This window comes from Mytilus edulis, chromosome 5, assembly GCF_963676685.1.
Source record: "Mytilus edulis chromosome 5, xbMytEdul2.2, whole genome shotgun sequence".
Taxonomy (NCBI): domain Eukaryota; kingdom Metazoa; phylum Mollusca; class Bivalvia; order Mytilida; family Mytilidae; genus Mytilus; species Mytilus edulis.
The window spans coordinates 21,893,364-21,913,800 of NC_092348.1; the positions used below are offsets into that span (position 1 = coordinate 21,893,364).

The following is a 20,437-nucleotide window of genomic DNA, read 5'->3' on the forward strand; positions in this document are numbered from 1 at the left end:
CCCCATGTGAAATTGAAAAATCGCCTTAAAGAAATAATCCACAATGCCTTTCAACATAAAAATGGTAGCATACGCTATAAATTTATTACTTTGGGATTTCATAAGGCATATTTCGTAAATAGTGACAAACAAAAAGGTAAGATATGCTACACAGAAGAACAAGTGGTTAGTATGCTGGAGTTTCTTATCGACAACATATTTGTTGAGTTTGGAGGTAGACTTTTCCAACAAATTGTCGGCAGTCCTATGGGAACAAACTGTGCGCCTCTTCTTGCCGACCTCTTCTTATTTTCATATGAATCGGAGTTCCTCCAGACACTTGTAAAAAACAAGAGAATCAAAGAAGCCAGATTATTTAATTTCACTTTCAGATATATTGATGATGTTCTTTCCATAAACAATCCGAACTTTTCTGATTCGGTTCCATTAATATATCCCCCAGAACTAGAGATTAAAGAAACAACAGACACGGCTTCCTCCGTCTCATTTTTAGACTTATATCTCGAATTTGACTTACACAGTCATCTCAGTACCAGAATCTATGACAAACGAGACGATTTTAATTTTGAAATCATAAATTTCCCCCACCTTAGTAGCAATATACCAACTTCACCTGCATATGGGATATATATTTCCCAACTTATTCGATATTCAAGAGCTTGCAGCTCCTACTCAGACTTTGTAATACGTCATCAGTGTCTGAGTAGAAAGTTGATGAAACAGGGGTATGTCAAAGAACGTCTCGTTCTTTTTCTAAAAAAGTTCATCGGAAGGTACCAAGACCTTGTTGATAAATATTCCGTATCAACTTCTCAAATAATACACGATGGTCGTGATGTATAGATTCTTCGTACTGATGTTGTTTATCATCTTAACGTGTTTTATAGTTCTTTCATTTGTCTTTGTTCTATTATTAATATTACTTTTACTGTTAAATGGTTTCATGTGATATCCGTTTCACGTGGCTCGGTACTTATACATCTCGTCAATGTGTTTGTATTGGCTTTCATTTTTTTGTGGTTTGTTTTGTATTTGCGACTTTTTGTATTTCTTTTGTTCTTATAACGTGACTCTGTACTTTAAAAGATCCCGTCAGTATGATATTGTTCTATTATATGTCATTATGATATATTTCTATTATGAATTACAATATACGTTGAACCACAAACGTCAAAATCATTCAATCGCGTAGTGGTATTAACTATTTTTGGATTCTTATAAATTCTATATATAACTTTTGGACTAGTTTAAATCTCGGTCTATTTCTTAAATTTATTCTTACATACTTTTGATTTTTTAACCCTGTATGCTAACATTCCCATGAAAATTTTAAAATTGTTTGTACGCACATTGAACGACAAATTTATGTGACGCATAAAATTTTCTGACGTCAGACACTCAATAAATGTGTTCGTAGATAGTAGATGTTTTTGTGTTCTGTTAAATTGTTCCTTTTAAAATTGTTAAACGATGATGACTGATGTACCCATATTTTGACTATTATATTTATTGTGTTATTATTTATTATTATCAATGTAAAAATATCGGAAATTGATGAGACTGTCATTACAAAAGTGAGAGGGTTAGCGCTATAGAACCAGGTTTAATCCACCATTTTCTACATTTGAAAATGCCTGTACCAAGTCAGGAATATGACAGTTCTTGTCCATTCGTTTTTGATGCGTTTTGTTATTTGATTTTGCCATGTGATTATGGACTTTCCCAATTGATCTTCCTCTAAGTTCAGTATTTTTGTGATTTTACTTTTTTCCATCTTTTCAATGCGAGTTGGTTTGGAAAGTCTGTAAATTGCAATACCAAAAATAATAGCTGTCAGTTTTTATTGGTTCGAATAAGGACTAATAGCTCAGTTCTTTTCAAACAAAAGCTGAAATAGGATTACGTTTTGAAACGGTTAGTGAAAAGAACTTCGTGCGAATGTGATGAGTACATCAAGGTTTGTATATGAATGGCAGAATGTCATTAAAAGAGACATCATGTAGGTGATGTATTAGAACGATGACCAGAACTAACAAATCCAGCAGTAGGGCTGCAAATGTTAATCATATTCACAGAGTTTCGAGAAGGACAAGATCGAATACCTATATCAATACATTTGTCGTTGCAACCATATGAAGCCGCAGTTCCGAAGTATTTCTTCAACTGTAGAACAACATTTCCTTTTAAATTATTTGACATTAGCATGATTAATGAATATATATCTCCCTGAAGCACATATCTGATTCTTGTCCAGATTTGGTGAAAATTTAGGTCCGATTTGGTTTGATCCGGTCCACAACATTAGTAGTAGATTTTGCATATTCGAAATTTTTTGTTTGGCCTCGAGTATCGATCACTTAAGATAATTTAATTGACGAAATGTGCATCTGGTGCATAACAAGTGGTAACGTTTATGTTATTACTGAACTAGCTTTTGATATTTAGCATTTAATAAATATATGTGTGTTTGTAAATCAGGTGAATGAATTACTTGTGAATGTTAATCATATCAGTAAACTTAAAGTGAACAAATATTTGATATCCAAAATAGCAATGTTCATTGATTTACAAACTAATTAGCAGTTCGTTTCTAGTATTTGTGGGACTGGAACTATAACGTTTTCATTCTAATATGAAACTAAGCACTATAATTGTACGAAACAGTAGTTCCAACATTTTTGTGATGGGTATAATTAAGATTAATTTATGATGTTTATCCTCAAACATAACACTTAGACTTGAATTATTATCAACTGTCATACAAGTGGGATAATTAACCAGCTGCTGTAAAAACAGTTTCATCCCATCATGTTAAGCAGAATTTTTAAAATACATATACAGTCAAACCTGCTTTATAGACAGCCTGTATTAAGTAAAAACCTGTATTATAAGACCATAGATTGTAGATCCTTTGTAAAATAAAGACCACCAGTCTTAAGAGACCACTTTTTTGTTCTCCCTTAAGTGATTTCTACAAACAGGTTTCACTGTATAAGTATTCAGGAATATAACAGTTGTTTTCCAGTCGTTTCGTTGCTTGATATAGCCGAGCTTTCGGGTTCGAAAGATTTATAGGCTTCAATTTGCTTTAGATAGCTGTATCTACGTATTCTGTGGATCCAATTATTTTCGTGGGTTACAATTTACAAATAAAATTGAGAATGGAAATGGGGAATGTGCCAAAGAGACAACAACCCGACCATAGAAAAAAACAACAGCAGAAGATCACCAACAGGTCTTCAATGTAGCGAGAAATTCCCGCACCCGGAGTCGTCCTTCAACTGGCCCCTAAACAAATATATACTAGTTCAGTGATAATGAACGCCATACTAATTTCCAAATTTTACACAAGAAACTAAAATTAAAATAATACAAGACTAACAAAGGCCAGAGGCTCCTGACTTGGGACAGGCGCAAAAATGAGGCGGGGTTAAACATGTTTGTGAGATCTCAACCCTCCCCCTTTACCTCTAGCCAATGTAGAAAAGTAAACGCATAACAATACGCACATTAAAATTCAGTTCAAGAGAAGTCCGAGTCTGATGTCAGAAGATGTTACCAAAGAAAATAAACAAAATGAAAATAATACATAAATAACAGCAGACTACTAGCAGTTAACTGACATGTCAGCTCCAGACTTCAATTAAACTGACTGAAAGATTATGATTTCATCATAGGAACATCAGGCACAATCCTTCCCATTAGGGGTTTAGTATCATACCATCATAACATATATGAGAAGAACATAACCCGTGTCATGCCAACACTTGATTTTTAATAAATGTGTTTAGTTCCGATGCAAAGACCCTATAAGTGAATCATTATTAACGTCAAAATATGCAATCTTTAATGACCTGACAACAGTATTGTAACTATATCCCTTCTTAATAAGTCTATTCAAAGGTTTTGTTAGTTTTTTAGGTGAATACTGACACCTTTGTGCTTTATAAAGAATATTTCCATAAAACATTGGATGTGAAATACCTGAACGTATAAGAAGTCTGCATGTTGAGCTATATTTACGAATGATGTCCTTATACCGATGATAAAATTTAGTAAATGTTTTGACTAGTTTGTGATATCGAAAACCCTGGTGTAATAAGTTTTCAGTAATACATAAATTTCTCTCGTTAAAATCTAAAACATTGTTACATACAAGGCATGAGGAGATATGGTATTTTATTGTACTGCCAATTTCAGCATACAATCTTATAGAATATTTGGAATCGATGGAAATTAAACAGTACCCGTATCCGAACCCGTAAAATCCTTAACAAGAGGCTGTCACAACGACAGCAAACCGGATTTATTAACATTTAATTTTGTCCTGGTAATATCACAAAAACCAAAACTGATGAACGGTGAAAGTGAAAATCGTCAATATCAAATTTGACCTCCACTTTGTCATCAGTACCAACATATTAAAATTTGAAAAGCTTAGGTTGAATGGTTCATGAGTAAATGCAACAACATGAATGGAAACACCAATTTTCGATCTTTCAAGAAACATAACTCTTGAACGGTAAAAGTCAAAATCGTCATTATTGAACTTGACCTCCATTTTGTCATCAGTAACAACATATTAAAATTTGAAAAGCTTTGGTGGAATAGTTCATGAGTAAATGCACGGACAACATTTGGTTGCCGCCCGCCCGCCCGCCGTACACCCCCAAAACAATAACCGACATTTTTGTCACAAAAATCCGGTTAAAAATGGCAGACAAAAGAATTGTAATAAATCCACAGTATTACATTTCGTATTATACAATTATGAGATTCAATATCAATTATTGAAGGTCATCACTGCTTTATCAATTTTTTAGATTTAGACGACAATTATATGCTGTGTTTTGTATACTGTTGTTTTTCGATATTTGTCACATTTTGTGTTCGACTGATGAGTTCGAATATCATTTAATCATATTTTGCCTCTAATTTAAGATACATATGAGATATGCGATCTGAATGTAAGAGCAACATGGGTGTATTAAAAATGCAATGAGCTTAGTATTTCAACTTTAAGTAGTGCTAGACAATTTATATTTGTTCTAACATTTCTTAATCTTTTTTATTCTAACGTCACTGATTAGTCCACTTTAAAATATATATATTTTTTTTTTAGCTTATTTCCATCTGACATAGGCAGTTGCTTAACCTTAGCTGTATTTGGCACAACTTTTAGGAAATTTTGGTCCTCAATGCTCTTCAACTTTATTCATTGTTTGGCCTTTTTAACAATTTTTGATTGAAGCGTCACTGATGAGTCTTTTTTAGACGACACGTGTGTCTGGCGTAAATCTGAAATTCCAATCCTGGTATCTATGATGAGTTTATATATTTACAACAATTCGTCGATGCAACTGCTGGTGGAGTTTTAATTCCCAGAGGGTATCATTAGCCAAGTAGTCAGCACTTCTGTGTTGACTTGAGTGATCATTGATATGTTCATAATTGTAAATCAACTGTTAACAAAACTTTTTATTTTTGAAATACTACCCTTATGGAAATATAAGCCCTCTGGCACACAGTTGCGGCAGCAGTATGGCTTTGTTGCGGCTTTAGTGCTACAACATGTTGCAGCATCAATGCAGCTATAGCGTATTTCGTATGCAAATCAGTTTTCTGGCATCATTACAGTGGTAATATTCTGGCATCATTTTGCGGCAATATTCTGGCATCATGTTGCGGCAATATTCTGGCATCATGTTGCGGCACCAATGCAGCTATAGCGTATTTCGTATGCAAATTAGTTTTCTGGCACTATGTTTACGGCACTATTGCCGCTATATTGCGGCACTAGAGCGGCTTTATTCTGGTGCCAGAACATATATGATATAAATGGGATCTTTTCCACATCAGCTAGCTAGCAGCTATATATAATACACCATGCATACATATATAATGCGCTGATTTGCACTTTGTGCAACCTGCATGGGGCCAAAAATGAATTAAAATCATTAATAAACTAAACAAGTATTATATTAAATACAAACTGAAGTTATGAACCAGAAAAGATTGCAGTGATCCTATATTGCTGGTTGCTAGCTGTTATTTTTTTTCACAAAATTAATTAAATTAAACAGGTTAGAACTGATATCATATTGAAATATTTATTTTGTAACACAAACAAATTTCAGTTTAGGTTTGATGAAAAGTATTAAAGATACACAAACATAATAAATGTAAATAAACTATTTAATTAAAATATGTACAAAAAATAACATTTCAAGAAATAGAATTTATACATACAACAAATTATAACTGTTATAAACATCTTAAAGCACAAACAAGCTAGGCCAAAAAAAAATGTTGTATTTCCAATTACTTTTGTCTGAAATTAATAAATTCACATTGATTTTAATTTATTTTTAAACTTGGGATACAAACTAGTACATTGGATAACAAAAAACACAACCATATTTGTTTGGCCCAAGATAAAAATAGAATTTCATTAAAATATAATGCATAACCCTGAAGCAAGTAATCAGAAGTAAGGGCTATTCCATTTAAGCATACATCAACCCCCAGTAAGGCACTCTGAAAATAGGACAGCCACCCAGAGAAGCAGTTTTTACAAATTTTGAAGGATTGTTCTCATCAAAACTTTGAAAAGGGCACCCACCACTAGAAGTGATTTCAAAATGCATTCCTGGGGGTTGATCTATGTTTAAATGGAATAGCCCTAATGTACATTTACGTTTTTTGGCCCAAGATAAAATTGAATTTCATTAAAATAAAATGCATAACCCTGAGGCAATGGATCAGCAGTAATGTACATTTATGTTTTTTGGCCCAAGATAAAATTGAATTTCATTTAAATTGCTTAACTCTTTAGCAAGTACTCAGCAGTGATCGATGTTCATTTATGTATTTTGGCACAAGATAAAAAATAAATTTATAATGTGCATACCCCACAAGCAAGTAATCAGCAGTGATGTACATTTATGTTTTGTTGCCCAACAAAAAAATAGAATTTCATAAAAATATAATGCATAACCTTAGGCAAATAATCAGCAGTTATGAACATATATGTTTTTTGGCTCAAGATAAAAATAGAATTTCATAAAAATATATTGCAAAACCCTGTGGCAATGGATCAGCAGTAATGTACATTTATGCTCTTTGGTCCAAGATAAAAATGCATAACCCTAGGCAAGGAATCAGCAGTGATGTACATTTATGTATTTTGCCCAAGATAAAAATAGAATTTCATTACAATATAATGCATAACCCTGAGGCAAGAAATCAGCAGTTATGTACATTTACGTTTTTTGGCCCAAGATAAAAATAGAATTTCCTAAGAATATAATGCATAACCCTGAGGCAAGTAATCAGCAGTGATGTACATTTATGTTTTTTTGGCCCAAGATAAAATTGAATTTCATTTAAATAAAATGCAAAACTTTGAAAAGGGCACCCACCACTGGAAGTGATTTCAAAATGCCTTGGGGGTTGATCTATGTTTAAATGGAATAGCCCTTATATACATTTACATTTTTTGGCCCAAGATAAAATTGAATTTCATTAAAATAAAATGCATAACCCTGAGGCAATGGTTCAGCAGTAATGTACATTTATGTTTTTGGCCCAAGATAAAATTGAATTTCATTTAAATAAAAGGCATAACCCTGTAGCAAGTACTCAGCAGTGATCGATGTACATTTATGTATTTTAGCACAAGATAAAATCAAATTTCATAAAAATATAATGCATAACCCTGAGGCAAGAAATCAGCAGTATTGTACATTTATGTTTTTTGCCCCAAGATAAAAATAGAATTTCATAAATTTATAATGCATAACCTACAAGCAAGTAATCAGCAGTGATGTACATTTATGTTTTGTTGCCCAATATAAAAATATAATGCATAACCTTAGGCAAAGAATCAGCAGTTATGACAATATATGTTTTTTGGCCCGATATAAAAATAGAATTTCATAAAAATACATTGCATAACCCTGAGGCAATAATCAGCAGTGATGTACATTTATGTTTTTTTTGCCCAAGATAAAATTGAATGTCATTAAAATAAAATGCATTACCCTGAGGTAATGGATCAGCAGTGACGTACATTTATGTTTTTTTGACCCAAGATAAAATTAAATTTCATTTAAATAAAAGGCATAACCCTGTAGCAAGTAATCAGCAGTGATCGATGTACATTTATGTATTTTGGCACAAGATAAAAATCGAATTTCATAAAAATATAATGCATAACCCTGAGGCAAGAAATCAGCAGTAATGTACATTTATGTTTTATGGCCCAAGATAAAAATAGAATTTCATAAATTTATAATGCATAACCCTGAGGCAGTAATCAGCAATGATGTACATTGATGTTTTTTGGCCCAAGATAAAAATAGAATTTCATAAAAAATATAATGCATAACCCTGAGGCAAGAAATCAGCAGTGATGTACATTTATGCTTTTTGGCCCAAGATAAAAATAGAATTTCATTAAAATAAAATGCATAACCCAAGAATCAGCAGTGATGTACATTTATGTATTTTGCCCAAGAAAAATATAGAATTTCATTCATTAAAATATAAATAAAAACCCTGAGGCAAGAAATCAGCCCTTATGTACATTTATGTTTTTTGGCCCAATATAAAAATAGAATTTCATAAAAAATATACTGCATAACCCGAAGCATATAATCAACAGTGATGTACATTTATGAATTTAGGCCCCAGATCAACATTGAATTTCATAAAAATATAATGCATACCCCAGAAGCTGTCCTAAAGTGTGCCTAAAAGGCTGCCAGTAATGAAAGCCATTTTATAATTAGGCCAACAAAATAATGTGTGTTTCCTATTTTCCCTTGGAAAAAAAATAAGGAAGGTAGGTAGGGACTGTTGTTTGATTTGTTCATTGTTGAAGACTCTACAGTATTGTCTTTCAAGAAGGGGCGTCGGTGGCTGAGTGGTCCAAGAAGTTACTTCTGTGACCACTAGCCAGTCAACACTGAGGTTGTGAGTTTGAATCCCGCTAGTTGCACTTGACTCCCAATCTTAATTGACTAGGATTGTCAATTTTCCTATCAAAGGTCAGGTTTTCTCCGGGCACTCCAGCTTCCTCCACCTATAAAAACTGACACTGCGGAATAGCTTAAAAGAGGCGTTAAAACACCAAAAATCAAATCGTCTGTCAAGATGAAGAACAGGAATAAAAGCCTTGTTCATTGATAATTTGTATATTTTCAATGTATTTTGTGTGATTCTGTTTGGAATTGATGTACATTTACTCCATATCCCTTCATTTTCTAACAGTTCTTAATATTTAAAATACCAAAAAAATAACTAAAGAATACGAAAATTGATGTAAAAATAAGGAGGGTTACGGGAAATAGGAAATACACATCTTTTTGTCCTAATCTGCAACTATACTTATTCAAGTTGTTGTACAGAAAACAATGTCAATTAAAGTCCACCCCCCACACAATTTAAATGTTCAATGATTTCACTATTCTTCTCTCCATTTTAACTGATCTTTTAAAAGTTCCTATTTTGGAATTTAAAGCACTCATGAATTCCGCATCCCTCATCCTCAGTTTGTTTATAGCATATACTGAAAATAACAATAGAAGCATATTCAATTCAATAATAAATTGGAAAGAGCACAAGGAGGAATGGTCCAAATACAGACTGACAATAAATATTCAACAATAAGTGAAATAATAAGATAATTAACTGTTAACTGTATTAAACAATAAGTCTTATAAGTATATTCTCCATATGGTATATGGACACCAAAAGATAGGAAGCATATAGATGCAGTTATGTATACATGTAACAATGAGAATGTCATAAAGGGTCCCAACCTTGACCTTTGACATACAGCTCGCCGCAAATTATAGGTTTCTTTTTTATGCATTAAGCTGTTTACTGTTTAAGTTTTGTGAAAATCCAAGAATGCATTCACAAGTCATGCTCTGGAAACCAATTTCAGACCAGAGAGCTGATGCTCTGGAAACCAATTTCAGACCAGAGAGCTGATGCTCTGGAAACCAATTTCAGACCAGAGAGCTGAATTCAATAACTCCTCTATTGCAAAAAGAGGGGAAAATTATGTATGGGCTTGGCTTGGAGATTACTGTTATGATAATGAATTGATTTAGTTGTTCAAAGAAGTTGCATTTATAAAATCTTACAGATTATTTACTTACATCTAATGGCTTTCATTACTGGCATTGTGGCAACTGCCTTGGATGCTGATAAATGAATAAATTCTTCAGGCTCAAAAAAACCATCAATGAACTTTTTAACACAGTAGGAACTTGATTTCCCCTTACAAACTCCAAGGATTTGAATAAGCCATTTGCGGGGCACTGCCACATCACTACAATCTGTGATGCGCTCGTAACCATTTGGTAAATTGTCCTCTGATGAAATTATAACCTTAAAAAAGAACACATTATTATGTATATATTATGTTATTCAGGTTTTAGACCCAAAGCCAGGAATGTCACATCATATACCCTGTCTGAAAACTGAATTACAATTATATTACGGATTACCCGTGCCTTGATGTGTTTCCAGAACATTCAACCATGCAATTAACATAGCCAAATCATATATTTCCCACATTGGGATACGAGTATGTGAAGCATTTTGTAATATTTGCATTAAAAATATTTTTTTCAGGTCGACAATACTTTATAACAATTAACACATTTAAACATTTTTTTTAATACTTATGTTTATTTGATGTGTTGTTACATAAAATAACATGGAATTTAAGGAAACTCATTGTTTTTTACCCTTAATGAGCCTCTATTATGTTTTTCAATGATGCATTACGTCATTACGTCACAGAAAAAAAAATTGCAATGAACATTATTGAGGTACAATTTGGGAAAAAAAATGGCATATATACCCTGCCAGTTTCCAGAATATACATTGACATAGTTTTTCTATTTAATAAAAGTAATGATGATTTCAAGTTTGCTTTTTATTTATGACGATTTTGACACCAAACATTTGGACCAGTGGATTCCTCATCCTCAGCTGTCCTAGACTTAAACAGCCTGTCACTGGTCCGAAGTACTGGTTACCATGACACATTCCTTATTTAAACTTCTAGCTATCATAAACATGATGAGCAAATTCGATTATATTTTTGGAATTGGAAAATTGAGAAGAAAAAAAAACTTGTGTCCTTGCAACTACATGAATGTGGAAAGATACAGGAAAGCGAATATTATTTTCAAAATTCTTCTCTAATAGAACATTAATTCTTCTTATTGAAAATCATTCTGATAATATTTTAAAAGATTAAATCAAAATCTGTTAACTTACATAATTTGAATAATCAACTTTTACACCCCGAAGTGGGGTATAGTGATCAATGACTTCGTCTGTCTGTTCATCTGTTGATGAAACCAAGGCTGAAATGTATGAAATATTTATTGTAACTGATATCTATACACTAGTTTTATACAAAATTATTATTTTACCACTTCTGCTAAGCAGAATGTAGGGATTCTAGTACAAGGATCTGGAAATTTTATGACACAATTTCGGTAATTTTCAAGTGGCTTGAATTGAAAGTCAAAATGTTTTCTATCAATCAAATTCAATTACAAAACTGACACAACTTGTCAACGTTGAAGTCAGAGCTTTTCATTTTATTTTAATTGAAAAGTTCGACAGTTTACAGTCTAAAATTCATAAAATTGTAGACGTAAAGACGATAAAGAATGACTGCTGTATACAATAAATTGAAATTGAATCATTTTAATATTCTTTAATAAGTAAAATCCCCTGGAAACAGTTAAGCTACTTGCAATTTCTAGGTTAAAAACTAAGCTGGAAATTTCAAGTTGATTATAAAATACAAATGAATTCCGGTTTCACGATACAGATTACTTTGTTTAACAAAAATGGTTTAATAAATGCATTTTAATATTCCTCTATTTATATGTGTTTTGAAAAGGGATAACAATTTATTTGTATCGGTCATGTTTGGAACCCTCCTTATAAAATGGGTGGATCTGCCCCTGTGTATTGATAAATTTTCAACGAATTTTACAAAAATTCAGCTTTATTATATCTTAAATCTTATTTTTTCGTATACATTTATTAAAAGTAGAAAAGTATTCCTCATAAGTGATTAAGTAATTTGTCTAAATTCAAATCATTGATTAAAATATTAACCTGGTGCATGCAACACAGGTAACACCTATTGACAATGATTAACTTTTTATCAGAAACAGTAATTAGCTATGCCCTAGGGATTATCATTGAATATTAAGTGTGGTGTTTATGACTGGAAAACATTACAGTTAGAAGCTAGTAATTGTTATTAAACCAACAGTTTATAATTTAAGACAATAACACATAATGACCGTAATTGTTTCTGTAAAAAAATATATTTTGTCCTAAATCCTAATTGGCAATTGATGGTCAAAGGGGAATAACTACCACAAAAATGGTCTGTTAACTTCATAATTATAAAGCCTTGCTAAAATTTGATAAAAAGGCCTGCAGTTAATGTTACGGTGTGAGAGCGCTAAAAGTGTGGGATGGACATATGCATGTTATGGTCTTAGGACAAAGTAAACTAATTGTTGATTTCTCCTTACATTGAAAAAATTTCATGATCCGGCAGGCCAGGAATTTATTTTATTTTTTTATAATTTTTATTTTGTGTTGTTTGGATTCAATGCAAAAAAAACAAAACAAGGTTTATGTTGCTTTTAAAGATTTGTAATATAATGTTGTTATTGCTCTACTTTCCAACTATTAATCATTTAAATATGATTGACTTTTTTATTTTGTTTTTTTATGAATCCAATAAAAAAAGTTTGACCAGATAGGTTTAAACTGACCTGGTAGTGTTAGAGAAACCAAAATTTATTTTTCTTTGGCCTTACCATTATTATTCTGCATTGCCTCCAACTCTCTGATTCTTTGATGGAGTCTGCAGGAGTCCTCTCTTGCCTGTGACAAGGCTGTTTTTAGGCTCTGTATTTGATTTTCATGCACAAGACAAGATTTACAAGAAAATGAAGAGGTGTCATTTACCTGTATTTCCGTATTGAGAACAGAAAAAGAGTTAGAAAGTATGGAAGAAGTTGTGGACAGATCAGTATGTGGTGAGTGAGTCAGAGAGTCTACAGGTTTTGAGATGGTCCATGTTTTTGAAGGCCTATTTTGTTGAAGGGAAGAAGAGTTAAGTGGAGTTGAAGATGGCACCTGGTAAGCAGAACAAGTATCTAAGGATGAAAGATGTGAATCTGTTAGAAGTGATGTGTAAGGTGAGGTAGTACAGCTTGAATTTGAAGGAAATAAACAGCGAGGAGGGATAGGAGTTGAACAAAAGCTGGAAGGGGGCATATCACAAGAACCAAGTCTAAAAGTAGAACGATCTAAAGAAATTGGGCTGAAAGGTGTGGCTGAAAAATTGTTCAGAGAAATTGCACTAGAAACTGCCGTAGGAATAGAATGAGATAGTGAGTTGAAAGGTGCTGAACTAAAGGAACTGGTGATAGGAATAGAATCAGACAGAGAGTTGAAAGGTGCTGAACCAAGGGAACTAGTGAGAGGAATAGAATTAGACAGAGAGTTGAAAGGTGCTGAACCAAAGGAACTGGTGATAGGTATAGAATTAGACAGAGAGTTGAAAGGTGCTGAACCAAAGGAACTGGTGATAGGTATAGAATTAGACAGAGAGTTGAAAGGTGCTGAACCAAGGGAACTGGTGATAGGAACAGAATGGGACAGAGAGTTAAAAGGTGCTGAACCAAGGGAACTAGTGAGAGGAATAGAATTAGACAGAGAGTTGAAAGGTTCTGAACCAAGGGAACTAGTTAGAGGAATAGAATTATACAGAGAGTTGACAGGTGCTGAACCAAGGGAACTAGTTAGAGGAATAGAATGAGACAGAGAGTTGAAAGGTGCTGAACCAAGGGAACTAGTTAGAGGAATAGAACAAGACATAGAGTTGAAAGGTGCTGAACCAAGGGAACTAGTGAGAGGAATAGAACGAGACATAGAGTTAAAAGGTGCTGAACCAAGAGAACTAGTGAGAGGAATAGAATGGGACATAGAGTTAAAAGGTGCTGAACCAAGGGAACTAGTGAGAGGGTAAGAACGGGACATAGAGTTAAAAGGTGCTGAACCAAGGGAACTGGTGAGAGCAATAGAATTAGAAGAAGAGCTAATAGGTGGGGGGATGTAGTTGAAAGGTGGCATAGTAAAGTAAGGGGGTTGGAAGGAATTAATGTTGGTACTAGTACTAGAACATATTAAATTGTTTAATATGTAATCCTCTGCTGAGTGCAATGTCTGTTTCCTTGATATTTCCTTCTCTTTCTTCTCTTGTAGCATGTCTGAAATAAATATTTTAAAATAAAAATGAGGTCCATCATCAGAGAAATATGGTACAGTGAAACCTGGGTAAACCGAACCCTGATAAAACCGAATTTCAGTTTAAACCGAACAATTTTCAAAGTCCCACAAAATTTCCCTATCAATTACTGTTAATCTAACCTGAAAAAACCGAACCCTGTCAACACCGAATTCCGAACGCTTTTTGAAAGCTCGTTAGTAAACTTGTATGTAAAAATTACCTGTCAAAATCGATCAATACCAATCAAAACAATAAAATATTATTAATTATTTGCATGATTAAATTAAACAAGCATAGGATGACAGAGTATCCCCGAAGGTATTTGAGGTTTAATGAACTTGTGAGTTGTTATTACAAACTAATTAGCATGTGTGTGTCCATGTATAAAGTGATTTTTTTGTAAAGAAACGTTAAACTGGTCAGCTACCCCCATCGCCGATAATGACAAGAAAGGAACTTTCCCTCAGATCAATTAAATGTACCGTACTCAAATAATTACGGCCACAAAATCGAAACTACCATTCTGTAGCTAAACTGTTTAATTAAATAATAGTTTTAAAGCCTTTCACCGGATTAAAAAGTTGTGCAACACAACAAGGTCAATGGATTTCGATTGCTGGATTCCCTTTAGAGGCCCTATATATTTGATTCGAATGCTCCCGATGACTTCCGTTAGCTATTTAGCAACGATAAAGTCCGAGAATAAACTGGACCCCTGCTGTTGTTTCACTGTTATCGTGTGCCGAAGTATCAATCAGAGGGTGACCAGTTTAGTCCGATAACTCATGTGTTGAATGACGTTCCCGATTCGACTACGGAATCGTCATTTGACAGTGACTGTGAATCTGAATTGGTCAGTGAATTAACGGATGAGAAAATAATTATAAAAGCAAAATCGCTCCATGTAGGACATCTCCCAACGACGAGCGTGATTGAAGAAGTGGCGTTTGATTTATAAACAAAAATGTAGCAAAACGTCTATCTTCATCTTCTTTTATTTTTACATTTACATCTAAATCAACACAAAAATAAACTGTCGTCTGTTGTGTCACCTATTATCACTTGTCAGTAAATGCCAAAGATATTTTGGTGTCGACTTCCGTTTACCTCTACAATCCGAACACCTGTGAAAACCAAACAAAACGCAAAGTCCCGTGGGTGTTCGGTTTGGACAGGTTTCACTGTATTAGAAAAAGATTTGGCTACAGGTTTTGAGATGGTCCATGATGTTCTTCAAGGCCTATTTTGTTGAAGGGAAATTGTAAAAAGCTTTGCTGATAACATTTCTTGTGTGATGATGTCAGAAGTTTGAGGATGTACCTGTCAATCATCCTGCTCAGGTTCAGAATAAAAAGATTTCAAAATTGTTGGTTTAATTTAATAGACGACTGTTGTTTTTACTGAATGAGCTAATAAAACTGTAAGGTTCATGTGGGCGTTTTTTTTAGTTTTTTTTAGATATATTTAAGTATTGAAAATTACTTTTTCTTTGTTTTCCCTTGACTTTGTATTGGTGACTTTTATCCTCCCTTTCAGTATGAAACCAGAGGCTCAAAGGAGCCTGAATCGCTCACCTGGTTAAATGTTACAAACTGAATTTCAATATTCAAGAGAGACTACTCTTAAACCAGAAATTAATTTTGACCCAAGGACTTTTTAATAGCTTAACAATAGTGCAATTTAAACTGTGACTTTAGGTCTTATGGTTTTCAAGATACTTGCAAAAATATGCGAAAATTAACAAATTTAGGTTTTTAAAGAAAGATAACTCTACAAGGAAATTTTGACAATTTTGCCCCTGTAGACTTTTGGTAGATCTTGATATAAGTTGAACAGTTTGCAATTTCATTTTTGGCTCTAGGTCATATGGTTTTCACGATACAAGCAAAAATATTAAAAAATCAGCAAATTTCTGCATTTAATATAGGATTAAACGCCTTTTGGTCCGAGTACACAGTTACCGTCCTTTGATTTTCGTTGTCCACGAATAAAGTCTTTAGTGTGGACAGTGTGTTTGTTACTTGCCAATTTTTGTTATATACCCCTTCAAAATTTATTTCTCCATGATTTATTCCTCATATAGAAAGTAGGGGGTGAAATGACACTGTAAAAAAAATTGGGTCATAAATATTAATTTAAACAGTCAGGGGCATTACTTAAACAAGTAACAATAAAAATTACCTATTCAAGTAATGTTGAAAACGAGGCTATTTTAAATATTACTTATAAAAGTAACTTTTCTGAATATTATTTTTATAGGTGTCCAATAATACAGATTTTACTAGGTTTAACAATTTTTCACAGTCATCTGGTTATTTTTCCCCTGAAATATTAAATCTAATCTTTCTGAAACACTAATTAACTTTCTGACGCACTTATCTTTCATACCAATGCTTCTTGGTCAAAGATTGGTATCTTGGGACAATTAAATTCTCATTTTCCTCCAAAATCTTGAAGGTAGACTGATATAAATTGATAGATACTTGTGAATTGATTAAGACTTGAAGTTATTTATAATTTGTAACCCAAACCAAGTACACATGCATGTTCCTTAAATAAGTTTTAATACTAATAAATTTATTAAAAATGTATCAAACAACTTATTCGAGTAATATTTTTGTCATAATTTTTAAAGTAACCCTTCATCTCTATAATCCTCTCAAATATAATAAATTCTTAACTTTATGATATGAAATTATGTAAAAACTCATCAAAACTTCATTTAGTCTATGTTTTATTGAAATTTAAAATAACTCTATTAAGTATTTTTTTTATTTTCAAAAACAAAAATTACTGATATAAGTAACTTTAAAAAATTACTTGTTTTAGTACTAATGTCCCTAACAAAGTAAAGTAGTGATTAGGTCCAGCTGAAAAAGGTCAAAATTTAGCACTTCGGAAGCTGTCAAAAGATTTCAAGACCCCCTCAACATGAAATTGTCCATATTTTGAGGTAGAGCTGATGAAGTTATCTATAATTGTGATATAATTTGCCTAAAAGTAGTACAACACACTGTAAAAATATTATTGAGAATGCGCAGGTGGGATTTTTTTTATTTTCAATTATTGTCTAAAAGAAATGCACTACGAAATAACTGTGTACTCGGACCTTTTTAAAAGAATTTATTGGTGTATAAACTGGATCTATTCACTCAAACTAATAAAAGTTTGACAGACTTTTTTTGATATGTTTGTGAGTGACTTGTTCCAGTTTATACATCAACAAATTCCTTTAAAAAAGTGTTTAATCCTTATAATTCTTTAAAATAGGAGATAAGGCCACACCAATTTAATTCCTTGTTCGACGGACCCGCCCACACCTATTTTTTTCATAATAGATTTAAAAAAAATTTTTTATATTCCCGCATCCGGAAATGTAATCGTGTCCATTTCCCGCACCGTTTTTTTGTAAATATTATAAAAAGATATTTGCACTTGTTTTTGTTTATAAACACAGTCTAACCTGTATTTATAACCATTTTAAACATATAAGCACCCAAGTACACTGTGTCAATGTCTGTGATAATATTTGATTCAGCATGAAACCAATTTATCCCATTAATATGACTTAGATGGAGAATTGTCTCATTAATTGGCATACATACATATACCAAAGCTAATTATTCAATTATTTATTGGTCATGTTGGTGAACAGGGAAAAATACTTCATAAATTAAAGTACAATTGATAAATCATGTTTTAATATTATCAAAACCTACTATATTTTATGTTTACAAAAAAAAATTATAATCGCTCGCCTTTACTTTTCAAGCTTCGCCTCAAAAATTTGCAAATTAAATATTTTTTTATTAAAATTTTCAAATTGCTCGCTCGCCCCAATTTTTGGAGTCCAAAAATCTGTAGAACAAGAAATTAAATTGGTGTGGCCTAAGTATTAAAAAAATATCTACAATGTCGAGCCCGTATGTGTTATTATCTCCGCCATCTTGTTTACATTGGTTAGAAAAAAACTGTCCAATTGTCTGTAGAAAAATAAATAACGTCAAGAGCCACAACCGGAATCCTTCTTGACCAATCATATGAATGTATGCCCTAATATGCAAATCATACAAGAATCATAGAGAGATAATTTTTAAACATAATATCTAACAATTAAGTCCATGCAAAGCTTTTTTGTAGATCTGAATTAGCTTAACAATTTGCAATTTAGATTTAGGCTCTAGGTCTTACAGTTTTCAAAATATAAGCTAAAATATGTGAAAATCACTCAGGAAATGTTGGTATGAGGAGTTCCCCACCCACCATTCACAATACTAAAAGCCCACTTCATTTTGTGAAAAATAATGTAAAAATTAAATTTTATATAAAAGGTGGTTGTGTACGACCCTCCCATACTTTTTTTCCAAGAATATCCCTTAGCCTATTCAAAGTATACTTTAACAGTAATAATTAATTTCACAACCTTTTTTCTTTTTCTTTGTTTCATCTACTTCTTCTACTTTGTTCTTCTTTTCAATTTTTTTTGTTACTTCTTTTTTTTTCTTTTCTGAAATACATCACAACACATGAGGCCAAAATAAATAAACAGCTGTGCCTAGAGCACCTGATACGCCAGTTTTGGGCATATAGAAATTGTGGCTTCAATAAAATTGCTTTAAATTCAAATTGTTAAAGTACTGTAACTCTAGAACAAATAAAAGAAAGGACCTTCTAATACCATTCACAACAATTATGTAAAGTTTGAAGGAAAGCAATGTAGGCATACTAGAGTTAGCATGCAAATTGTGAAAATTGCCTTAAATCAAATGGTTAAAATCCCATCACAATGAAACGACATGACACATTTTTTTCTAAATCACAAGGGTGCTTTCTACCGTCAATCCTAATACTGTGTTAATAAAATAACCTGGCCAATCAAAAGGGCCAAAAAAAAAGTTTGTGTGTTTACTGTACCCTTATCTACCCTAAAGTTTTTTTGACTATTTTTGATTGAGCAAGTGTTAAAGTCACAATGTTGCTCCCATAGACTCAATGTAAAAAAAAAATCTCTACCTTCCTACCCTATTTTTTTTCAGCATGTGACAGCAAATATTTTTTTGTTTAGCCTAGATATAAACATTTCACCAAAGTTTCATGGAAATTAGTGAAAGCCATCACAATATATGACTGGTCTAGAAATTTCAGACAAATATTTGACAGGTCCAGAAAATTTTGTACTAAATATATAACATGTATAAGGTTGCAATTTTCATGTATAAATAAAACGAATGGGTTGGGATGTGGTCTTGGTCAATATATGTGAACAGGTGAAATTCCAGGTAGCATTTTTTAACTGAAGTGACCCCCCCCAATGACAAATCTGATTTGGCCAGGTGGCAGGAAACAAACATATTATATTTTTTTGTTAGCCTAACACGTACCAGTTTTCTGTTTCCCTTCTGTTTTCTCTGTTTTGTTCTTCTTGTCAGCTTTAGCTATAAAATAATAAAAGAATAATGTGTTTGAAGGACTCAGATTGCTCTCCTCCACTCAACTGGAATTCAAATGTTAAAATACTGTAACTCTAGAACAAATAAAAGAAAGGAGCTTCCTAATATTAATCACAACAATTATGTAAAGTTTCAAGGAAATCAATCTAGGCATACAAGAGTTAGTATGCAAAATTTGAAAATTGCCTTAATTCAAATGGTTCAAGTGCCATAACACTGAAACGACAGATGCCCTGTCACCCAAATCCATTATAAATTAATATTTTATAGTGCATAATATATATGTATATTATATGCACCTGTCCTAATTGAGGAACACGTTGTTCAGTGGTTGTTGTTTTTTTTTTGTATGTTTCATAGATGTTTCTCATTTCTTGTTATGTAAATAGATTAGACCGTTAGTTTTCCTTTTTGAACACGTTGTTCAGTGGTTGTTGCTTTTTTGTATGTTTCATAAATGTTTCATAGATGTTTCTCATTTCTTGTTATGTATTGTTTTGTAAATAGATTAGTTAGTTTTCCTTTTTGAACACGTTGTTCAGTGGTTGTTTTTTTTTTTGTATGTTTTCATAGATGTTTCATATTTCTTGTTATGTAATTTATAGATTAGACCGTTAGTTTTCCTTTTTGA

At 32.5% G+C, this 20,437-nt stretch overlaps 1 protein-coding gene across 1 annotated transcript; it reads right to left on the reverse strand.

Moving 5' to 3' along the window:
- Window positions 1-6,094: 6,094 nt before the first annotated feature.
- Window positions 6,095-19,824, reverse strand: LOC139523191 (serine-rich adhesin for platelets-like). The gene is made up of 6 exons (XM_071317011.1): window positions 19,738-19,824; window positions 18,780-18,863; window positions 12,879-14,336; window positions 11,302-11,390; window positions 10,170-10,401; window positions 6,095-9,571 (listed from the first exon to the last, which is right to left on the reverse strand). The coding sequence occupies exons 3-6, from the start codon at window positions 14,332-14,334 to the stop codon at window positions 9,447-9,449; spliced, it is 1,902 nt and encodes a 633-aa protein (XP_071173112.1). The 5' UTR covers window positions 14,335-14,336; window positions 18,780-18,863; window positions 19,738-19,824; the 3' UTR covers window positions 6,095-9,446.
- Between the last annotated feature and the right edge of the window lie 613 nt (window positions 19,825-20,437).

Bases quoted from the DNA above. Each gene is read 5' to 3' on its own strand.
- LOC139523191 (XM_071317011.1), bottom strand. From the start codon at position 14,334: ATGCTACAAGAGAAGAAAGAGAAGGAAATATCAAGGAAACAGACATTG. The intron at 11,391-12,878 runs GTAAGGCCAAAG...CATACATTTCAG, and splicing joins GGCAATGCAGAATAATAATG to CCTTGGTTTCATCAACAGAT. The intron at 9,572-10,169 runs GTAAGTAAATAA...TGTTATTTTCAG, and splicing joins AGTAATGAAAGCCATTAGAT to TATATGCTATAAACAAACTG.